This window comes from Schistocerca cancellata, chromosome 4 (genome assembly GCF_023864275.1).
Source record: "Schistocerca cancellata isolate TAMUIC-IGC-003103 chromosome 4, iqSchCanc2.1, whole genome shotgun sequence".
Classification (NCBI taxonomy): Eukaryota; Metazoa; Arthropoda; class Insecta; order Orthoptera; family Acrididae; genus Schistocerca; species Schistocerca cancellata.
The window spans coordinates 662,211,853-662,232,641 of record NC_064629.1 but is presented as its reverse complement, the minus strand read 5'-3'; the positions used below and the strand labels follow the sequence as shown (position 1 = coordinate 662,232,641).

The following is a 20,789-nucleotide window of genomic DNA, read 5'->3' as shown; positions in this document are numbered from 1 at the left end:
AAAAATACATAATTTGGTAATGATTTGATTTTTTTGCTGGTAAAAGTGTGAAATTAAGGGTGCCATATGTGGGGTAATATGCAATCTCATAATGCGACATTTCTCGACATGCTATATCAATAAAATATTACTCATTTGGAATATCATACCCAAGAGCAAAAATGTGTTAGGTACAGGAACATTGGTAGAATCCAATATATAGGATGTGTACAGGGCTGCCATCCAGCAACTGAAATACATGAAAGTCATGTGACGTGTGAGTGTAACCTCTAGTGTCCAAAATGCGAACCTGGCATGTGATGTAGGAAAAATAAAAATATGCTAAAATTACAATTTTTATTACACTTCTCAAAACAAATGAACATCATTAATTTAGCGTCTATCCATTAGTGAATTGCTGAGTAGGACTTGTCATTTCAACAAACTGTTGGTACATTGCACATCTTGTTAGCCTAACTACACTATAGCACAATAAATACAGTGCATAGTCATGTCTTCATAATGGTTTGAAAAACATATCAATAGTTGACTGTTTCTTTTGTCCTGGCTTTAATACTGTATTGGCTATCGTACTTAACATGTTCATCTCTACTTCACAAACTTCAAAACTCAAATCATAATGCTTAACTGCATCTAGTGTTTCAATATCTTTTATTATTGTAAGAACTGATAAAGTTCTGGCTAATTCGTGTCTTCACTTTCTTCGTGGTTCTGTGCCAGCTGTCCCTGTAACACTTCATCACTTGTCATGGGCTGACAGATGGCAACATCTTCATCACATTCAACATATTCCCTGAAGCTAAGATAGTCAGTGTATCCCTGTTGCCTCATTATTTTCTGCCATTGTTCAGCTGCAGTTACTTTGTTTTCTGGCATGTTGTGTTCTGTGAGTGTACAATGAAAGCCAGCATTCTTGAAGCAGTTTGAGATTGTGCTTTCTTGCACAGAATCCCACTCACTTCTTGCAAAATGCATAGCATCTAAGATCATACCCTTTCACATTGTAGAATGAGGACAAACCAGCCTCTGCTAAAAAACAATTTTCCTGAATTTTTGTTTCAAACATTTTATCAGTTGGGAGGAAAAAACACTACATTTATATTAGATAGATCCAACACATCTTGTGGATGCACTGCACATTGGTCAACTTTGCACTCCAGGTGTGCAAGAATTGTTCACATATAGTTCTTGTTGCCCATGCATTCACATTAGACACATATTTACATGGAAATGTCAGCACATTTCTGAATCACCATGGACTCTTCGCCTTTCCAGTGTTCAACTTTCATTTCAACATAATAAAAGAAGTTAGCCTCTCTTTACCAATTTTTTTGCCTTGGCATTTTCTCCTCTGAACTCGAGAGTTTTGTCAGATAGAAAGTAAAAAAAAGCCCATTTCATCTGCATTAAAAACATTTGTGGGACTTGACAAAACAGTATTTTTCCATGACTGAACAGTGTCAATGTTCACGCTTCCAGCCTCAACTTGAACACATTTATACAGTAAATTATGTCTATTCTTCAACCTTTTGATCCAGCAGTTGGATGCTTTGAAATCAACAAGCTGCAAATTTTGTACCATATATATTGCTTTAGTATGAGCCACTGTACCATCAATTGGAATGTTCGAAGTACACACTTGTTGTATCTACTTTAGTAGGACATTTTCCAGTTCTGGTAACTGACCTACACACACTTGTTTTTATTTACCATTTCCTACTTCTGAACTTACTGCTTGTGCTATTTTTCTTTACTTCACTATTGTATTTAATGCTGATGGAGGAATTCTTCAATTTTTGTGCAATATCATGTGTGACATTTTGTCCACTTCCTGAATAATGTTAAACTTTTCTTCATTTGTTAAATGTCTGGCTGTATTTTTATCCATGATGTATTGGTAAACCAAATAACACAAAAAAAGGTCATGGAGAGAGAGTGTCAATCAAATGCTAAACACAGACAAAGGAGGCCAGCAATTGAATTACATGCTAATCAGTTCCTTTGGCCACTACAGAAGTCGGAAGTCGTCAGAACTAAAGCCAACACGTACAGACTATTTATGCACGTCATTTCTGCCGTAGCAAATGATCTGTATGACTTGCAGCGATGCTGTCACTGAATAGCACTGTCTTCTTGCACATTTCTGTGCACACATGGCTGTGAACATACTACTCTCACTGCTCTCACAACTCTTGGTGCAAAAGTTACAGTGGGCATCAGTACCAATACTGCCAAATTTGAACATGCAAAGTGGAGAGGGAGAATGCAGAAGTGATCCCGTTTAACATGCATTTAATGCAAGTGGGACTGGGACTTCCAAAAGTGGACATAATATGCCAGAAAACACAGTAATGAGGCATATTCTAACGATATTCCACTGTATCTAGCTCATCCCAAATTCTCTCTCTGCCTCTTCATGAAACATCTTAAATGATGAAAATTTCTTTATGTAAACTATTTCCATGTATTTTTACTCACAGTATTATTGTTATTGATTAGTAAACTACCTCTTGAACAATTATTTCTGCTGAAATTAGACCTGGATATAAAATTAACTCTCTTGTGTACTTGCATCGTATGTGCTCTTTGTAAAATATGATCAATTAAAGAGAAACAGCTATTACTGTCGGGAATAGCATTAGAACAAGTGGGTGGTTCCAGGAACAAGTGGATAGTTCTAGCTTAACTCTGTTACAAATTCTTTTGAAAATTGTCCAAACATGACTCTGCATCAAACATTAGGTGGCTTCAATCTTGCACTACGATTTCCCATAGTCAGTCATTCACATAAAATGCACTTTACATCAACTATTTCATACAATTTTAATTGCTGATGATCCATCACCATATTACACACTTTTTGTGAAAATTTTGCCAGTAATTGAAGTTTGAGGACCTTATGTGGATCATTTTTAAGGGAAATATGACTGTTTGAATTCAGATACACATCTTTTCACTGTTGAAAATGGACAGCCTACTCATAAATTGTTATAAACTTTGGAAGAATTTGTTTTATGTTGAACTGTCGTAAACAAAGAATTTGTGTGTGTAAAGGGGGGGGGGGGGGGGTGGCGCACAGGTGTGGCATGCACATTTGGGCTGCATGTCCATGTGCATCAGTATTTTATTACAAATTAATAAGAATGCTGTTATTTTGATTTCAGGTGCTTGTAATGACAAGTGACGTTTGCAATGATGTCATCAGTAATGGCATTCTTAGGATTGAGGACATAAATGTGCTTGTGCTTGATGAATGTCACAATGTTTTACAGAACCATCCAATGAGAAGGGTAAGATCTATTAAAGTTTCACATCAAAATTTATTAATACACTAAATGAGAGTGAGGACTTAGAGTAATGTCCATTTTTTGACAGAGGGGTATGGTTAGAGAATTTGTGAGTTGTCAACTTTAATTCACAGTGCAAAATTTTCAGTATGACAGGAAAATGGGTATCGTAGTAACATATTTATAATTTCAATTGAGACTTATCAAGAAAGGCTTACAGGAAAAGTGAAAAAAGCTGATAAAGTATTCCTAACAATCACTGAGGAGACAACAGATTGATTACATTCTAGTGAAAGCACGTTTTTAGGAACCAGATAAAAGAATGCAGGAGCTATCCATGTGCAGACATAGGCAGTGATCATAACCTGGTCCTGATGAAAAGTTCACTGAGATTCAAACGTTTGAAGAAGAAGCCAGTAAAACTTATGGGAACTAGAAAAACTGAAAACTGAGGGACTGGCAAAGCGCTATGCTCATGAAACAGACAACCTAGCTAAGAATTTTCAACATGGTGGAGTAAATGAAGACTGGGATCAAATTCAATCTGGTATATACAAAGCAGCAGAAAAGATAGTTGGAAGAACTCAACCAAAAAAAAAGAGGAAATGGATTACAGCAGATGTTATTGAGCTTATAGAAAACAGGAGAGTATACAAAAATGCAACTGATGAACAAGGAAAAGCTTAATACAGAAGACTAAGGAATTTAGTTAATAGAGAAGCTAGGAAAGCAAAATAAAATTTTCTTGAAGGAATTTGCAGAGAAGTGGAAGAAAATATGCAAAACAGAAGAACTGATTTAGTCTACAGAACAGCAAATCTATTTCTTAACAAACGTAACAAACGTAAAACAATACTCTCAGGCACAATAGAAAATAAAGAAGGGAAAATGCTGTTTGGTGAGGACATGGTGAAGAGATTGAAAGAATACGTAGAGGAGTTGTAAGCCGGAACACATCTTTCGGAGGAAGTAATAGGAAGAGAAGAGCAAGTAGACGAAGATGACAAGGGAGATGACATTCTGCAAGAAGAATTTGACAGAGCTCTAAAAGAACTACGGGACAACAAAGTAACGGGTATTGATGACATCCCTGCAGAACTAATAAAGAATGCTGGTGACAGCATGAAAATGATGCTACTTAAACTTATTAGGTCCATCTGTAACACAAGAGAGATACCGACAGACTTCCAGAAATGTATCATTGTTCCTATACCAAAGAAGGCAGCAGCTACAAAATGTGAACATTACCGAACTCTAAGCCTAATATCACATGCATCAAAAATTTTCATAAAAATAGTTCTGAAGAGAATTGAAGAGAAGGTGGAGGATATGGTGAGTGAAGACGAGTTTGGTTTGAGAAGGGGATTGGGAACAAGAGAGGCGATTCTGGCACTGAGACTCGTTATCGGAAAGCAATTACAGAAAAATAAACCAACTTACATTGCCTTTGTAGAGAAGGAAAATGCATTCGATAATGTTATCTGGCAAGAGATGTTCAGAGTGCTGAGGAAAAGTGGAATAAAGTATAAAGACATCTGTGTGATACTCAGTTTCTATAAGAATGAGGTGGCAGTGATTAGGAACTGACACCATGAACAAGAAGCAAATATTAGAAAAGGGGTAATGCAAGGATGTGCTCTCTCTCCTCATATATTCAATGCTTACATCCAGCAAGCTGTAGACAAAGTTCAAGAAAATACTGAGGTGGGGATCAAAGTTAATGGGCAGAAGATAGACATTCTACGTTATGCAGATGATATTGCTATAGTGACAGAGACAAAAGAAAATCTAGAGGAAGTCCTCAGAAAAATGGAAAAAATTCTATGCAATCAGTATGGAATGAGAATAAACAAGAAAAAGACTAAAGTGATGGTATGCAGCAGTACAGGAGCAGGATATGAACCTCTGAGAATGAGAGTTGGGAGAGAGGAACTGGAAGTGATAGAGGTATTTACTTATCTCGGAAGCAAAATCATAAGAGATGGAAGAAGCCGGAAAGAAATTGCGACCAGAATACAAAAGGCCAAAATTGCATTTAGTCGGAGAAGGAACTTACTCACCAGCAACAACATCAGTCTGAAAATAAGGAAACGTATCATGAAAGGTTTCGTTTGGAGAGTGGCCCTATACGGATGTGAAACTTGAACAATTGGAAGAGTAGAGAGAAGACGGCTAGAGGCCCTGGAGATGTGGTGCTGTAGAAGGATGATGATCAGCTGGAGAGGCAAAGTTGCAAATGAAGAGGTGCTTAGAAGAGTGCAGGAAACCAGATATCTGTGGAGGCACATCGAAACAAGAAGAGACAAACTTCTAGGGCACATCCTCCGACACAACATCATCATTGGAACAATAGCAGAAGGAGCTATTGAGGGAAGGAATCGGCGGGGGTGACCAAGGATATCATACATGCAACAAATCATGAGTGACGTTGGATGTAACACATACGTGGAAATGAAGAGGAAAGCAGACAGAAGAGAGGAATGGCACTGTGCTGCAAACCAACCTCAGGGTTGAACACTAAAAGAAAGAACAATCACTGTTAATGTAACCTTTCGCAAACTGTTCAATTAAATGTTACATCAGCTTTAAAATGTCGCTTGTTCAGTGAAGTATGTCTATTTTTTTTCCTGTATATATCCTGTACCATTAAAAAGTGGTTGGCATGTTTGTTTTATTTTCATGGTGAGCCGACAAATTTAACTGATGAATAATTTACCTGCTGTGAAGTACATGAATATTTTTGTGATCTGTTTTTATTATTGTAATGTAGTGCAGCTAATGTTGACTTTCTTTTTCTTGTCCTGGCTTCATCCTGTATTTTCAGGGTGGTTCACATGTTAATCTGGTTTTGGCAGTGTTAGTGATAGAGGGTGGCCGAATGCCCTTCCTGGTTGTTGTCACGTCTCCCTCTTCTCCCCCAAGGATGGAATTTGTGTACCCCATCTGTCTGCACCTAGTGTTGACTCTGGTCAAAGTGTGAAAAGGTTTTCACCATGTTTCCAAATCATCTAACTTGGGTGGGTCATGGGTACTAGCCTGGTATTCACCTAGTTGGGTGTGGGGGAACCATCTATAAACCACATCTAGGCTGACGAGCACACTGGCCATCATTGTTAATCTGTGGCCGGATTCTGTCCAGGCCTACACATAAGCTGAATCTCAGGAGCGGCATGCTGATATGCGAAGCTGGCCAGGCGGCTCAGTCATAAATGTTGATGGTATCCCAGTATTCTTTTAGTGCTATATGTTAACTGACAGTTGCTATGACCTTGTTTATCTTACTGAAAACCAATAAATTATTTATTTTTTCCAAGAAGCATTTCAACAAGTACACTGCCTGGAAAGTATGTGAATGATTACTTCATTAGTGTTGTTCGAATTCATTATTGCTACCAGGCTTGGTAGGGTATATAAGGGCTGTGAACAGCATCAGATATATATTGATCATTGCGAAGAGATGACACATATTCGGTCTTGTGTTGGACTGAATGGGGATGTGAGGGCAGACATACTCGTTAATTTTCCAGTCCTCCATGTCTGACCTTCACAAGGAAGGATCACTGTATTATGCACCAAATACATTACAACCCCTTCACATTCATATCTTCCATCTGAGAACAAGTAATGAATTTTGTGCAACATTCTCTCTCTCCCCACACCATTGGTCAGAGACTACAAGCAGCCATACTAGCAAATTACTATTGCCTACCTAGGCTGCCATTAACACCACATCTCTTAATTCATGCATTTGGAGTGCTGCCATGACCAGGAAGCGTTGACTGCTGATGTGTGGTGTCTTATTGTGTTCAGCGGTAAATTGCTGTTATGCACTACCCTGGGTGACCATCGTTCACAAATATGACAAGAACCTGGTGAAAGAGCCCAGTCTTCTGACAGTTAGGGGGTGCACTGCGATGTTACTCCTGCTGTCGTGTGGGAAGCCATCAGGTATGACTTCAGGTCCTGGCTGGTAGTGATTGAGGGAATTCTGATGGCACAAAAGTATGCCACAGACACCCTGCATCCTCTTGTGTTGTAAATTTGACTCAATTTTGTTATCACTGAAATAACATTGTGTACTCCCTTAACCAGGAAACTTACATTTTTTTCCTCTTCTTTTTTGGATGCTTCACTTTTTTTGACAGGCAGTCTAATTAGTTTTCTCTCTTTTAAAATACCTGCTAGTTTATAGTACTATATATTTTTATAATAGCAGAAACTCATGCCATCTGTCCAGTATTTGTTATTAATCGAATATTAGGCCTGTCACATCCTGCACAATGTCTTTCCTACTTGTTGTTCTTGTCAAGTCCTTTTTTGTGTGGATTACTTGAGTATGTATTTAATTTGATATTTTCTGTCTCAGGTCATGCAGTATGTGTCATTGTCTCCGAAAAGACCTCGAATTCTGGGACTTACAGCACCAATCTTCAACAGTACAGCAGATCCTGGTCGCTTGGAAGGTGAAATGCAGAGATTAGAAGCTGCACTTCTCAGCACAGCAGAAACAGCAAGTGACATTGTTTCAGTACTAAGGTAATGCAGTGTTTACTTCATGAAAACAATTTTGTTTCCCCAAAGATATTTCACCCTAATGACAATGTAGGATTGTTCAGTAAAATTAGTCTTTAATTTCAAATACAGCTGTTCCCACAAATGAAGGTGTTAGAAAGAAAATCCATATTGTGCATCCTAATAATTTGACACAGCATTCAAGGCATATGATTACCATTTGGAAAGAGTGAGGTTCAAAACTCCATACAAAGAGGTTTGCAGTTTCAATGACATTTGTTATAAAGAGTAGTACATACATGCTTACATACATTAATCCTTGTTCCATAGATCATGAATACGACATTTCGTAATGACGTGGAACGTGTCACTTCAACATAAGTTTTCTTTACACAAAATAATTAATTATACTTTTTTTTGTACAGTTACTACTTCATCTCTAAGAATTCATCTAATGAGTAGAAGGAGTTGTCATTCAGAAATTCTTTTAATTTGCTGTTAAATGTTGGTTGGCTATCTGTCAAAGTTTTAATACTATTTGGCAAGTGACCAAAGATTTTCGTGGCAGCATAATTCACCCCTTTCTGTGCCAAAATGAGATTTAATCCAGAATAATGAAGATCATCCTTTCTTCTAGTGTTGTAGCTAAGCACTTCGCTGTTATTTTTGAATTGGGATGGGTTATTAATGACAAATTTCATAAGTGAATACATGTATTGCAAAGGTACTGTGAATATCCCAAGTTCCTTAAATAAATGTCTGCGAGGTGATCTTGGGTGGGCTCCAGCTATTATTTTGATTACACACTTTTGTGCAATGAATACTTTCTCTCTTAATGACGAATTGCCCCAAAATATGATGCCATATGAAAGCAGTGAATGAAAATAGGCATATTAGGCTAATTTACTGATATGTTTATCACCAAAATTTGCAATAACCCTAATAGCATAAGTAGCAGAACCTAACCGTTTCAGTAGATCAATTCAATTTCTCATCAATGCACACACCCAGAAATTTTGAGTATTCTACCTTAGCAACAGACTTCCGTTCATAGTCTATATTTATCAATGGTGTTATGCCATTTACTGTACAGAATTTTATAAACTATGTTTTCTCAAAATTTAGTGAGAGTCCATTTGCAGAGAACCACTTAATAATTTTCTGAAAGACATTATTCGCAATTTCCTCAGCTGATTCTTGCTTCTTGGGTGTGATTACTATACTTGTATCATCAGCAAAAAGAACTAAATTTGCATCTTCATGAATATAGAGTGGCAAGTCATTAATATGGGACACCATTCTTGATACCTCCCCAGTTAGAGGACTCTGCTGGTTTTTGTAGACTATCTGTACTGTTAATTTCAACCTTCTGCATTCTTCCAGTTAAGTATGAATTAAACCATTTGTGGACTGTCACACTCATACCACAATACGTAAGCTTATCTAGAAGAATTTCATGATTCACACAACCAAAATGTCCCAATGGATGATGTTCGGTTATTCATTGCATTTAATATTTGATCAGTGAGAGCATATATAGCATTTTCTGGTGAAAGGCCTTTCTGAAAACCAAATTGACATTTTGTTAGTACTTCATTTATACAAATATGTGATGCTACTCTTGAATACATTACTTTTTCAAGAATTTTGGATAAAGCTGTCAGAAGTGAGATTGGGCGGTAGTTGTTAGCATCAGATCTATCCCCTTTTTTATGCAATGGTTTAACAATATCATATTTCAGTCTATCTGGAAAAATTCCCTGTTTCAGTGAGCTACTACATATGTGGCTGAGAATCCTACTTATTTGTGGGGAACAAGCTTTTAGTTCTCTGTTGGAAATGCCATCAATTCCATGTGAGCTCTTCCTTTTGAGTGAATTTATCATTTTCCTAATTTCAGTAGGGAAGGTGGGTTGAATTTCAATTTTATCAAATTGCATAGGTACTGCCCCTTCCATATACTGCCTTGCATTTTATAATAAATAGCTGGAACCTATTTTCTCTACAACACTTAAAAAATGATTAGTAAAAATGTTTTCTACTTCTGACTTCTTGTTAACAAACATTTCATTGTGTTTGTTAGAAATACAGTCTTCCTGTGCTCTTGGTTGCTCTGTTTCCCTTTTCACAATATTCCAAATTGTTTTAATTTTATTATCAGATGTGCTAATCTCAGACATAATGCACATACTTCTGGACTTTTTAATAACTTTTCTTAATATAGTGCAGTAGTTTTTATAATGTTTCATTGTTTCGGGATCATTACTACTCCTAGCTATGAGATACATTTCCCTTTTCTGTTTACAAGATATTTTTATCCCTTTAGTGAGCCACCAAGCGAGGTGGCGCAGTGGTTTGACACTGGACTCGCATTCGAGAGGACGACGGTTCAATCCCGCGTCCGGCCATCCTGATTTAGGTTTCCCGTGATTTCCCCAAATCGCTACAGGCAAATGCTGGGATGGTTCCTTTGAAAGGGCATGGCCGACTTCCTTCCCCATCCTTCCCTAAGCCGATGAGACCGATGACCTCGCTGTCTGGTCTCCTTCCCCAAATAACCCAACCCAACCTTTAGTGAGCCATGGCTTTTTACATGGTTTCTTACAATTGTATTTCACTGTTTTCTTAGGGAAACTGTTTTCAAATATACTCATAAAGGTATCATGAAAGAGGTTAAATTTTAAATTAGCATCATGTTCCCTGTACACCTCATCCAGTTTAACTGTTGCATGCTTTCCCTAAAATTTTGAAGTGTTAGATCGTTAATGGAATGCACTATTTTGGAGGACTGTTTTGCATTACTGTTTGGAGCTATATCATATACTGTAACTAGCTGTGCATTGTGATCAGACAGACCATTCTTAACAGGAAAAGTTTTTATTTGATTCAATTTATCTTGGTCTATGAAAATGTTATCTAACAGTGTGCTGCTTTCCTGTACCACCCGAGTAGGAAAATCAATAACTGATGTCAAATTGAAAGCATCAAGTAATACTTCAAGGTCAAGATTTCTGTCTGACCCTTTCAGAAAATCTACGTTGAAATCCCCACAAATTCCTTTGACTGATAGGTAGCATAACAAAGACTCAAAGTTCTTCAAAAATAGTTGAAAATTTCCCAATGGGGAACTATACATAGCTACAATTATAAAAGTGCATTTATTCTGTTTAAGCTCACATGCACATCGTTCTGTGTGTTGCAGTATGCAAAATTTGTGAGTTTCCAAATTTTTCACAATATGACTGATTTTAACATATATGGCAACTCCCCCCTCTCTCCATAGTGTCTCTACTTATATGTGCTGAAAGCTTATATCCACCTACATATACCATTTCCATACCTGTTACTGTATGATGTTCAGACAGGCATAGTACATCTATTCCACCCTCAGTTTCTAAATCTTCTATACAAACAAGAAGCTCATCTACTTTATTTTTCAATCCCCTGTTTTTCTGATGCAATATATTAACATTATTTTTCACTGTACTGTTATGACAATCTTGTGATATTTTCACATCATTAGTACCTGCCTGTCTGATTTTTTCATTAAGCTTAATTTCAATCAATGTAGGATGATTGGATACTGATCTTAGCCTAAAAAAGTTATCCCATGAGTTTCAGTGCCCTCTCCCCCCTAAAGAGTTTGCTATCATCCCAGCCAGTTTACCCTTCCCTTTCCTATGGAGATGCAGGCCATGTCTTGTGAAGTCCCACCTATCAATACCATCAACAGGAACCAAACCTATGCTGACAAAGTAGCCGCCCGAAGCAGCTGATCTAGCTCCATATTGACCCTCCTGACAGAGCTGTCCAATTGGAGCCGGTCATACCGCATGAAAGCAAGAACCAAGCCAACATTTGTATGATTCTTTCTCTAAGAAGCCCTTCTCCAAAGATCCTCCTTTCAATGTTGAAATTTATTTTCTTCAATGTGCAAAGTAGTTTGTGGTGCTCAGATGTACTTTTCTCATGAATCTCCTTCATTTGCAACATAAATATGAGGAAGAGTTGCACTAGGCCTCTGAATATCTTAGAATGCTTCAATTTTTCATTCCAACCCGATGACTGCCTGACCTTGTGGATAATTTTTGAGTCCATTGAATAGTTACAGCAACAGTATGTGAGCTCTGTTTTTGTTGTATTTTCACACTGAAGCTGGTAGTGTGTGTGTTTTATCTTATTGTGCCGAATGATAGAAAAAGTTTGACACAGGTGCAACTAAGAGTTGACATACTATGTTGCAAAATGCATAAAACATTTTTGATTTCAGGAGACTATTGGACACTAAAATTTTCTATTTTATATGATAATGCTTTTGCTATCCCACATCATCATCATCATCATCATCATCATCATCATCATCATCATCATTTTGTCAGAGCTTCATAAATTATTCTGTTCCACTGCTGTTAAAGAGCTGGTTAATTTTATGCTTCGTTACTGCTCTCTTCTTCATCATTAGCCTTTGCGTTCTGGTGTGTTCTCCACTGTTTCTCCTTCATAACATACACTTGTCACATGAGCTGTATTGTGTTGACTTTTTGATTTGATTGGCCATCTCAGAGCACTAATCATGGTGCTACATTGTTAAACTCGAGGATCCCTTTTGGGAAAACTTGGTCACAAATTGTAGGGCAAGCATTTAGGATTTCTTTATTTCCCTAAACAACATTAGATGAATACCAGTATAATTTCTCTGGAGAGTACAGTCAAGATTTTCAAATTCCATATGTTGTTTACATGTCATTGTTAATTTTCCTAACATAATATGATTTCTTACGTTCGAGAATGGGCCCTTAGTGACTCTCCTACATAATTGCTGGATTTTCACATAATAATAATAATAATAATAATAATAATAATAATAATAATAATAATAATAATAATAATAATAATTATTATTATCTTAATCTACCAAAAGAAAGGAAATGGCATGAGAAATATTATTATTATTATTATTATTATTTCGCATGCCATTTCCTTTCTTTTGGTAGATTAAGAAACTTTTGGTCTGAAAACATAATATTTGAGTATCTTATGATTGTGATTACATGTAATTCTGTTTGGTAAGTAGCAGCTTTCATTTTCTTTCTTTGACTGACATTTTATTTCTTTTTAGAACATTTTATGTATAAATGTTCTTGTTTTAAAGATTTTATTTCTTTTTAAAAAGTCTGAGAAGTTTATACTAGTGAGCTGGTAAGTTGGTGTGTTGAAGACCTGAAACAGTTTACCTAATCTTGGTTAATTTATTTCATTTATGTGTTTATTAATTGTCTGCAGGTATAGCACAAAACCAAAAGAATTTGTTCTGGAATGTGCGCCTCATCAACCAGGTGAATTAGATAACACTTTAGAGGATATCGTCACTGATGTGTTAAACTTTATTCAGGATCATCGATACGATCCATTAGAAGTGTATGATGATGAATTTTTTGAGGAGTTGAAGGATATTCCTGACCCGAAATCTGATCCACTAAAAATCCTCAACGAATTCTTAGATGTGCTACACACACTAGGTGAGTATTTGATACAAGGTCTTTTAATGCATGTTTATCTTAGAATATCCAAAATATGTTCTTCGGCTTCTGTTTGTATGCAGTGAGCTTAGACCAAGTACTTGTCAAGGGGTATGACTGCTGATTGACTGCTGTTATGTCATTGTGTTTGACTTTTCTATGTACAAATGAAAGAGGCAAGTAGAAAGCAGTGAAAAAGCTAATAACCTAATAAACATAGGTGCAGAAACCAATGGTTTTTCCATTACAACTTATTATGACTGAGTACATGAACACCTTATAACAAGAGCCACAAGGTTCCAGCCTGCAGATATGCACGAGGACAAACACAGTGCAAGTGTTCCAGGTGGCTACCATGGCAGGCTTCAGCATGTCTCCTCGTCGATGACCATATACATTCAAAAATCTCAGGCATTTTACCAAATACACTGACAGACATCCAAAATGCGTTTCTGGAGTTTATCAACACTGTCTGCAGTCTACAGGGCTGGGGTACAGCAAAGCTTTTAAATATCTCCCCCCCTCGTCGATGACCATATACATTCCAAAATCTCAGGCATGTACCAAATACACTGACAGACATCCAAAATGCGTTTCTGGAGTTTATCAACACTGTCTGCAGTCTATAGGGCTGGGGTACAGCGAAGCTTTTAAATATCTCCCCCCCCCTCCCACACACACACACACACACACACACACACACACACACACACACACACACACACACAAAAGCCAGTGAGTTCAAGTCAGGGGACCTGGGAGACCTTGGTATTGGCAAGCCACAACCTAATGAACGTGTTGTTGAAACACTGTGTACCAGTATGATATATTTAAAAGGGGGCAGTTTATCATTTTGTAATATATGCCTAATTTGCAGAGTTTCGAAATAAATGTAGCCTTAAACATTAACTGTGTTGTAACATTCATGTGTCTGCACTGGTGTATTTGTTGTTATCACGGAAATTAGTGGCTGCTGGAAGTATGTTTATTGTGATCAGTTGCTTGCTTCATTGTCCTCTACTGTACCCATTGCATGTGTGTCTATAATAGTTAAACACCATGTAAACTTTAGCTGATGACAATGACACGATTGGCAGCCTGAGAGCATTGTATTGAATGTTAGTGCCACAAGACTCTGCATTCTTATACAGGGTGAACCATGACTTTCAGAGGTTGTTCAGGGGTACCTACTGAGTATTTTGATACAGGGGACCAACAGTCTCTGCCAGCTCTTTGCAGAGTTATTGCATTTCATTTCTTTCCTTATCCCAATTAGTTTTGAATCCGTATTGCACTTGTGATAGTGCACAACAGTCCAAATATTGACGATATATGCTGTGTCTCTTGTTTCCGTGTGCTCACGGTATTTGCTGTTGATGACAGGGTGCCCTCGTCACTTCATTGCCCTCAAGTTTGCATTCAGTACTGCTCGATTCTCCCTAGGGTTGTATTTTCCGACAGCGTTAGTTGTGCATTAACAGACATTGATAGCAGTAATATGGTTAGGTTTATTGATGAAGAGTTAGCCAATATGCACTTTGTTTGTGGATTCACTGAATGCATTGGAAGGACTTCACAAAGACACTTTTCTGAGCTATTCCCACTCCAATGGCAACCACATCACTATTCTTTTGCAATTGTACGTAGGTGTTTATGAGAAACTGGATCCTTCTGTGTTAGAACATGAGATACTGACTGTGTAAGACATGCCAGAACATCTGATGTGGAACAAATGTGTTACATACAATTGGTGATGTAGTTGGCACATTGCACAAGCTATGAACACAACCAGTCTACTGTTTTGAGTCTTAAATGAACAGCAATTGCACCCGTATCATCCACAAAAGGTGCAATCATTGCAGCCATCAGACTACCCATTTTTAGGACATTTGTATATTGGTTCCTGCAGCTCTGTACAGAAAACCCCAATTTTGCTACCTTCATATTGTTTATACCTTAGGCCACGTCTACAAGAGAGGACAAAAGTGGGAGTAGCCATGTATTGGATGACAAAAATCCACACGCACTGGTGCGTCAATCCTTATTTGGCAGACACTTTCTGTGAATGTATGAGCTCATGTTGTCAACAATTTTGTGATTGGTCTTTACCTACTTCCTGATACAATGAACAGAGACATGTATAAAATGTCCCTTCAAAATCTCCTCCCACAGTTCCTATATCATGTGCCTCTGAAAATCCATCAGCTTATGTAGTTTCAACATAATGGTGCTCCACTGCACTTGGCAACTGATGTTACGAACCACACTGAAATACAGTTTGGACGACAATGGATTTATTGCAGTGATCCTGTTCCATATCCAGCTCAGTTACAAAACAGTACACCAATGAATTACGGGTCATTACATGTCAAAACAGGCAATAATTCAAGGATTTGTAACTCTGTATTTTAGATTTTCACAGAACTTTGCATATTTGCGTATACTTCTAACATAGGAATTTCTGCAATATCTTTCTGGTCTCATACTACAACTGTGATCCTTTCAAAAAACACAGACAAACAGTTAAAAAATACCTGAGGTCAGTTTGCTTGTCTTTTATATTAAGTGCTAAAAGAATCTATGTAAAACCAGGCCAAAAACTGTGCACAACATGTCATAAGATTTGTGAACAGAAAACTGACCTCGGTGAGAGAAACGAAAGTGATGGGTGGAGGTGATATTTCACAAATCAGTACTAAAAAGTCAAAGTATTGAGGATGCAAATAAAACTTAAACATGATTTTAGGTGCTCTCCCTGAGAACTGCACTCCATTCCAAATCACAGCAAGGCTTCATATGGAAAAAAGAAGCTAGAAAAAGTGAAGCATGTTTTGGAAAGAAAAGAGTGCCGGACATTAGATTGCAGTATTGAAGATTCTGACCGTAGAGAATATACTCGAATGTTAGCAGGAGCAAAAGACAAAGTTAGCATTCAGAAGAATGTGTATATGCAAAAAAGATACATCCTTTGCAACTTTAAGAGAAATGTACTGTTGTTGTAAATGGGAGAATCCAAACATTAACATTGGTCTTTCAAAATTTTGTTCGCTAAGACCGAAGTGGTGTATTCTAGCTGGTGCTGCCATCACTCATTCAGTGTGTGTGTGCGCATGGATGGTATCCACCAAAATGTGAAACTGCTTTTGGATGCAGAACACAGTGAAGAAACATACAAAGAACGCATAAAATTTCTTGTATGTGACTCTGAAAACTACGACTGCATACTTACTCACTGTGGTAATTGCCCCAGTGATGACAAACCGTCAGAATTATTAAAACAGAAATTAGCGTATAAATATGCTGATGATGAAATTGAATTCATCCGGTGGATAAACACAGATCCATGGGCAGAACTGATAAAGCAGTATGCAACCATTGGTGAATACATAGACTTCTTGGTGACAAAATTATAGGCACTTAAACCACACTCATTTATATCTAAGTGTCAGTCAAGAGCATCGAAAAAACTGAAAGAAAATCTAACCACAGAAAAAGTAATTCTGTAAATAAACTTTGCTGAAAACTACAGTTTTGTAATTCAGAGAAATTCAGTTACCACTGGACAAGAAGCAGCTGTACAGTCCATCCCATATGTGTTTATGTGGTAAATGAAGAAAGTAAATTGGTTATAGTGAACCATTGCTTTATAATTGATGATACGGAACATGATGTCGGATTTGTAAATGCTGTCCAGAAAGAAATGGTTAATTGGCTGGCAGAGCATTATCCACTAGTGAAGAAAGTGCATTGTTTCACTAATGGATGTGTTGCTCAATATAAGAATAGAAAATGCTTTAAAAATTTGTGTTGAGAAAAGCTAGTCTTCAACTAGTGGATGATGCACAAATAACAAATGCATCTGGTGTTTTATGATTTCTGCAAAGCTAATATTGACAATTTTGTTTCACTTCTTAGAGAAAGTCAATATAGATTTCCTATGCAAGAACCTTGAGAAGAGATTTTCAACAACCCGCACAATATGTGGTACTAGGAATTTTCACCATTAAAACCACTTTCTTGTGATCCTTTAGAGATTAGAAGAGTAATGTCTTCTGAATAGCCTTCCTGATTTTTTTTCCTTCAATGAAAATGCCTCATAATGGACATGCACTCGTCCTCAACAAAATTCTTTTGTAACAGCTGTATATGATGACACGCGCTACTTCGGCTTCACCGGAAATGTCTGTGATGAAGAAAGAGACATTGAACTACTTTTTCTCTACCCACCTGGACCAGCAGTGTCATTCTTTTGGACTGAGAAGGAAGACTCTTGTTTTGTGCCTTTGAGAAAACATTTTATGTGCTGTTGGTGTACCTAAATCAACATCATTAGGCAGAATGTGTTACTTCAATGAAAAAGATATGACGTTAACAGAAAGTAATATGTCACAGTGGATTAAAAACAGAGATGCTCTTAAGAAGTTTCATTGATAGTTTCAGGGATCTTCACTGCTGAACATTTACATTTTAAATTAACATTAGTGTCACTAGAATAATTGTTGTTTAAAGATGCTAATTTGACACCCTAAATAAAGTTAATCCATGTAATGAAAATGTTTCAATTAAACTTAATAACTTTTTGCACTGTACTTTCATGAGGCAGCCTTACTATAGGTTGTCAGTTTGCATAATGTGATTTGAATGATCTTCTGAACAGTGATGTGATATATGCTAAATGAATATCCAGTACCTATCAAAACTCAGGGAGGTGCTTCTTATTATTTTTTCTTAAAAAAAGTTTCGATAAAAATAAATCTTGTATCAGCTGTCAGAAAGTGTTTTACATATTTAAAAATCACTGTTTGAACCACAACAGCTCAAGTTGATTTTCTATATTCCCATAAGTCAAGAATAGCTATTAATTTTTTTTCCCAATAAAGATCCATTCCTTCTGTGACACCTGGGGAAACATGATAGTGATGTGTTGAAAATAAGATACTTTCTGTTATTATTGTCTGAAGTAACGCAATCCAAATGACAAACTTCAGCTGCAGCATTTACATTTGTAAAAAAAATTCCATTTTTTCCCCTCAAACAACATGAAGTATGTGGAGAAATTTTGCATAGACTATTGCCATGCAGAAAGTAACAAGTAGAAAAAGTTTCGTGAAAATCTGAAGCAGTGGGTGTCAGGGATGGTTGGTCTTATTTAGAATTATCATTTTTTTCATCACAACACAAAGTACTGTGATTTCAGATTTGTGTGTGTCCATTCATAGAAAACCCATTAATATTTTTTTTATTACAATGTCTACTGTCTTGGGAATTATTTAAGACCAGTTGTAAGTTGCCACCAGGTTGGAGAAATGCGATATAAGCATTTTTCAATGTGTCTGTACTTTTTCCGAAAATTGGAAAGTGACACACACTGAATTTTTTTTTTTTTTTTTTTTTTTTTTTTTTTTTTTTTTTTTTTTTTTTTTTTTTGTAACTTAACAGCTTAAATAATTATATGTCTGTTAACTGTTAAGTGTGTGTGTCTCTTAACTTAAAAAAAATTCAAATCAAAAGCTTCATAAACACCTGAGTTATGGGCATTTATGTAGGTAGGTACCATTTTGCATTGAAATTCGTGCAGAACCCAGTTAGCTGAATATCACTACATTTAAAATTCGATATAAAAAAGAAAAAAAAACGTTTTAGTCTGAGAGCAAAGAGATTTTGTACAAGTTCTTACGTTATAACTATAAGCAAATGCGCAAAATTTCATGAAAATCTGTGATGATGGGCAACATGATCTGTTTGATTTGATGTGGATGACCCCCTACTTCTTCAGAAGGCATGTGAAAGACTTAGTTCACAAGACTCTAGTTGGTTCTTGCACACACCTGATTGCTGGGTTCATTGCAGCCAAAGAGGTATTATGCCAAACTCATGGAATTCTCGAGGATGTAATTCAGCCTATGGTGTGTCACTGTACACTCTGCTGTGATCGTGGTGGTAGACAATTTGAACAGTACCTGTAAGGGAACAGTTCTGCATTTGTTACCTGCTGTACTATAAACTGACAGAACAGTGAACACACTGTAATAAAAGTGTATAGGAACTGCTATAGGGATTTTGATCAGGTTTTGGGTAATAGATACACTGGCTCATGAGCAAGGTGTTTGTTTATAATTTATAAAATGTCAAACAAACTGACTGAATTATGGTGTATTAAAGTTAAGTTGTGAAAATGATACAATTTCCACATAGAAAACAGCTGACATAACTCAAGAGAGCAGCTTGACTAAATCCTAATTTGGTGTGATGGTCTAGTGCTGAGCAGTTGACTACCAGCTGAAAGACTGTAGGATTGAATCCTGGCTAAGTCACTTTTTTCATTCTGTCTCATAATCTAGCATTCACCTCTCATTCATGTGGAGATTCGGCAGAAATGAAATGTGGCCTGGATTCCATGTTACACTGTATCTCCCCTTTTCCTCGTGGATAACCGATAAGGGACATGCAAGTCACTTGAGTGACATTCAGTTGAATGTAGATGTTTCAGAACACGTGCACAATGAAAAAACATGTGAATCCAAAACCTGTAGTATTTATTTATGCATAAAGTAAAATGCAGCATTGGCTGCACCTTTATTTTGTTTATATAATGAAATGAAAGTTTTGCAGAAGCACAGAGATGACTCAACTTTCGGCGTTCTGCTTTCCTTGAATCAAACCTAGATCTGGACAAAATTCCTTGTGTGACGTGGCAAAGAAGTCGGCCACAAACAATTCACGATGATGAATTGCGGCAACGAGTCTCAAAAATGCATCACAGTGAATACTCAGCTTCACAAGAGGAGTGCTGTAACACAAGCTTGACATGCACATTATGCATGTTTTTTTCTTATTTTTTGTTTTATTTGTGTTACCTCAGCCAGACTCTGATACATACTGAATCACTCACACACACATACACCTCCCCCTGTGGGTCCGGGGGTTAGAATAGGCCCGAGGTATTCCTGCCTATCGTACGAGGTGACTAAAAGGAGTTTCACACATTTTGGTCTTTATGTGATGGTCCCCTGTAGGGTTTGACCTCCACTCTTCAAAATTTTCCCGAAGAGAGAGCCAATTGGGGAAGGGCGCCTTACAATGTGCATCATGTCCATTGTGCATTGAAATCTTCAGTCCACTTTCTTGTTGTCGCATTGCAGTCCTACCCATTCTCCATCTCTTGGATAAGGATACCTTCCTGGGTGCGTTTTGCACCATGTACTATGCAGTGACGATTTCTGCGTCGACGATGATCATGGACTTCTTTGCACCTGATATCCAGCATGGTAGCCAGTCGGTTGTGGTGGGGCCGCCATGTATCCTGTTGGTTGTAGCCCCCTGACCACGCAGGGATCGCTCTGCTGATGCCTGCGCCGTTAACTCTCAATGTATGCCAAGGGGTAGATGCCCATCCCCCTGGGGCATCAGGACTCCCGGCAATGGCCATCATGCCAGGTGGCCTTTGTTGTGGCTGGGTGGCGTCCGTGGA

General features: G+C 37.3%; 1 protein-coding gene across 1 annotated transcript in view; it reads left to right on the top strand.

Annotated features, from left to right (window-relative positions):
* LOC126183590 (endoribonuclease Dcr-1-like) overlaps nucleotides 1-20,789 on the top strand; it is a 295,755-nt gene that overhangs the window by 60,623 nt on the left and 214,343 nt on the right. Inside the window, exons 5-7 of the mRNA XM_049925687.1 lie at nucleotides 3,165-3,290; nucleotides 7,654-7,823; nucleotides 13,083-13,318. Of these exons, the coding sequence (XP_049781644.1) occupies nucleotides 3,165-3,290; nucleotides 7,654-7,823; nucleotides 13,083-13,318 (532 nt within the window). The remainder of the gene's footprint in view (nucleotides 1-3,164; nucleotides 3,291-7,653; nucleotides 7,824-13,082; nucleotides 13,319-20,789) is intronic.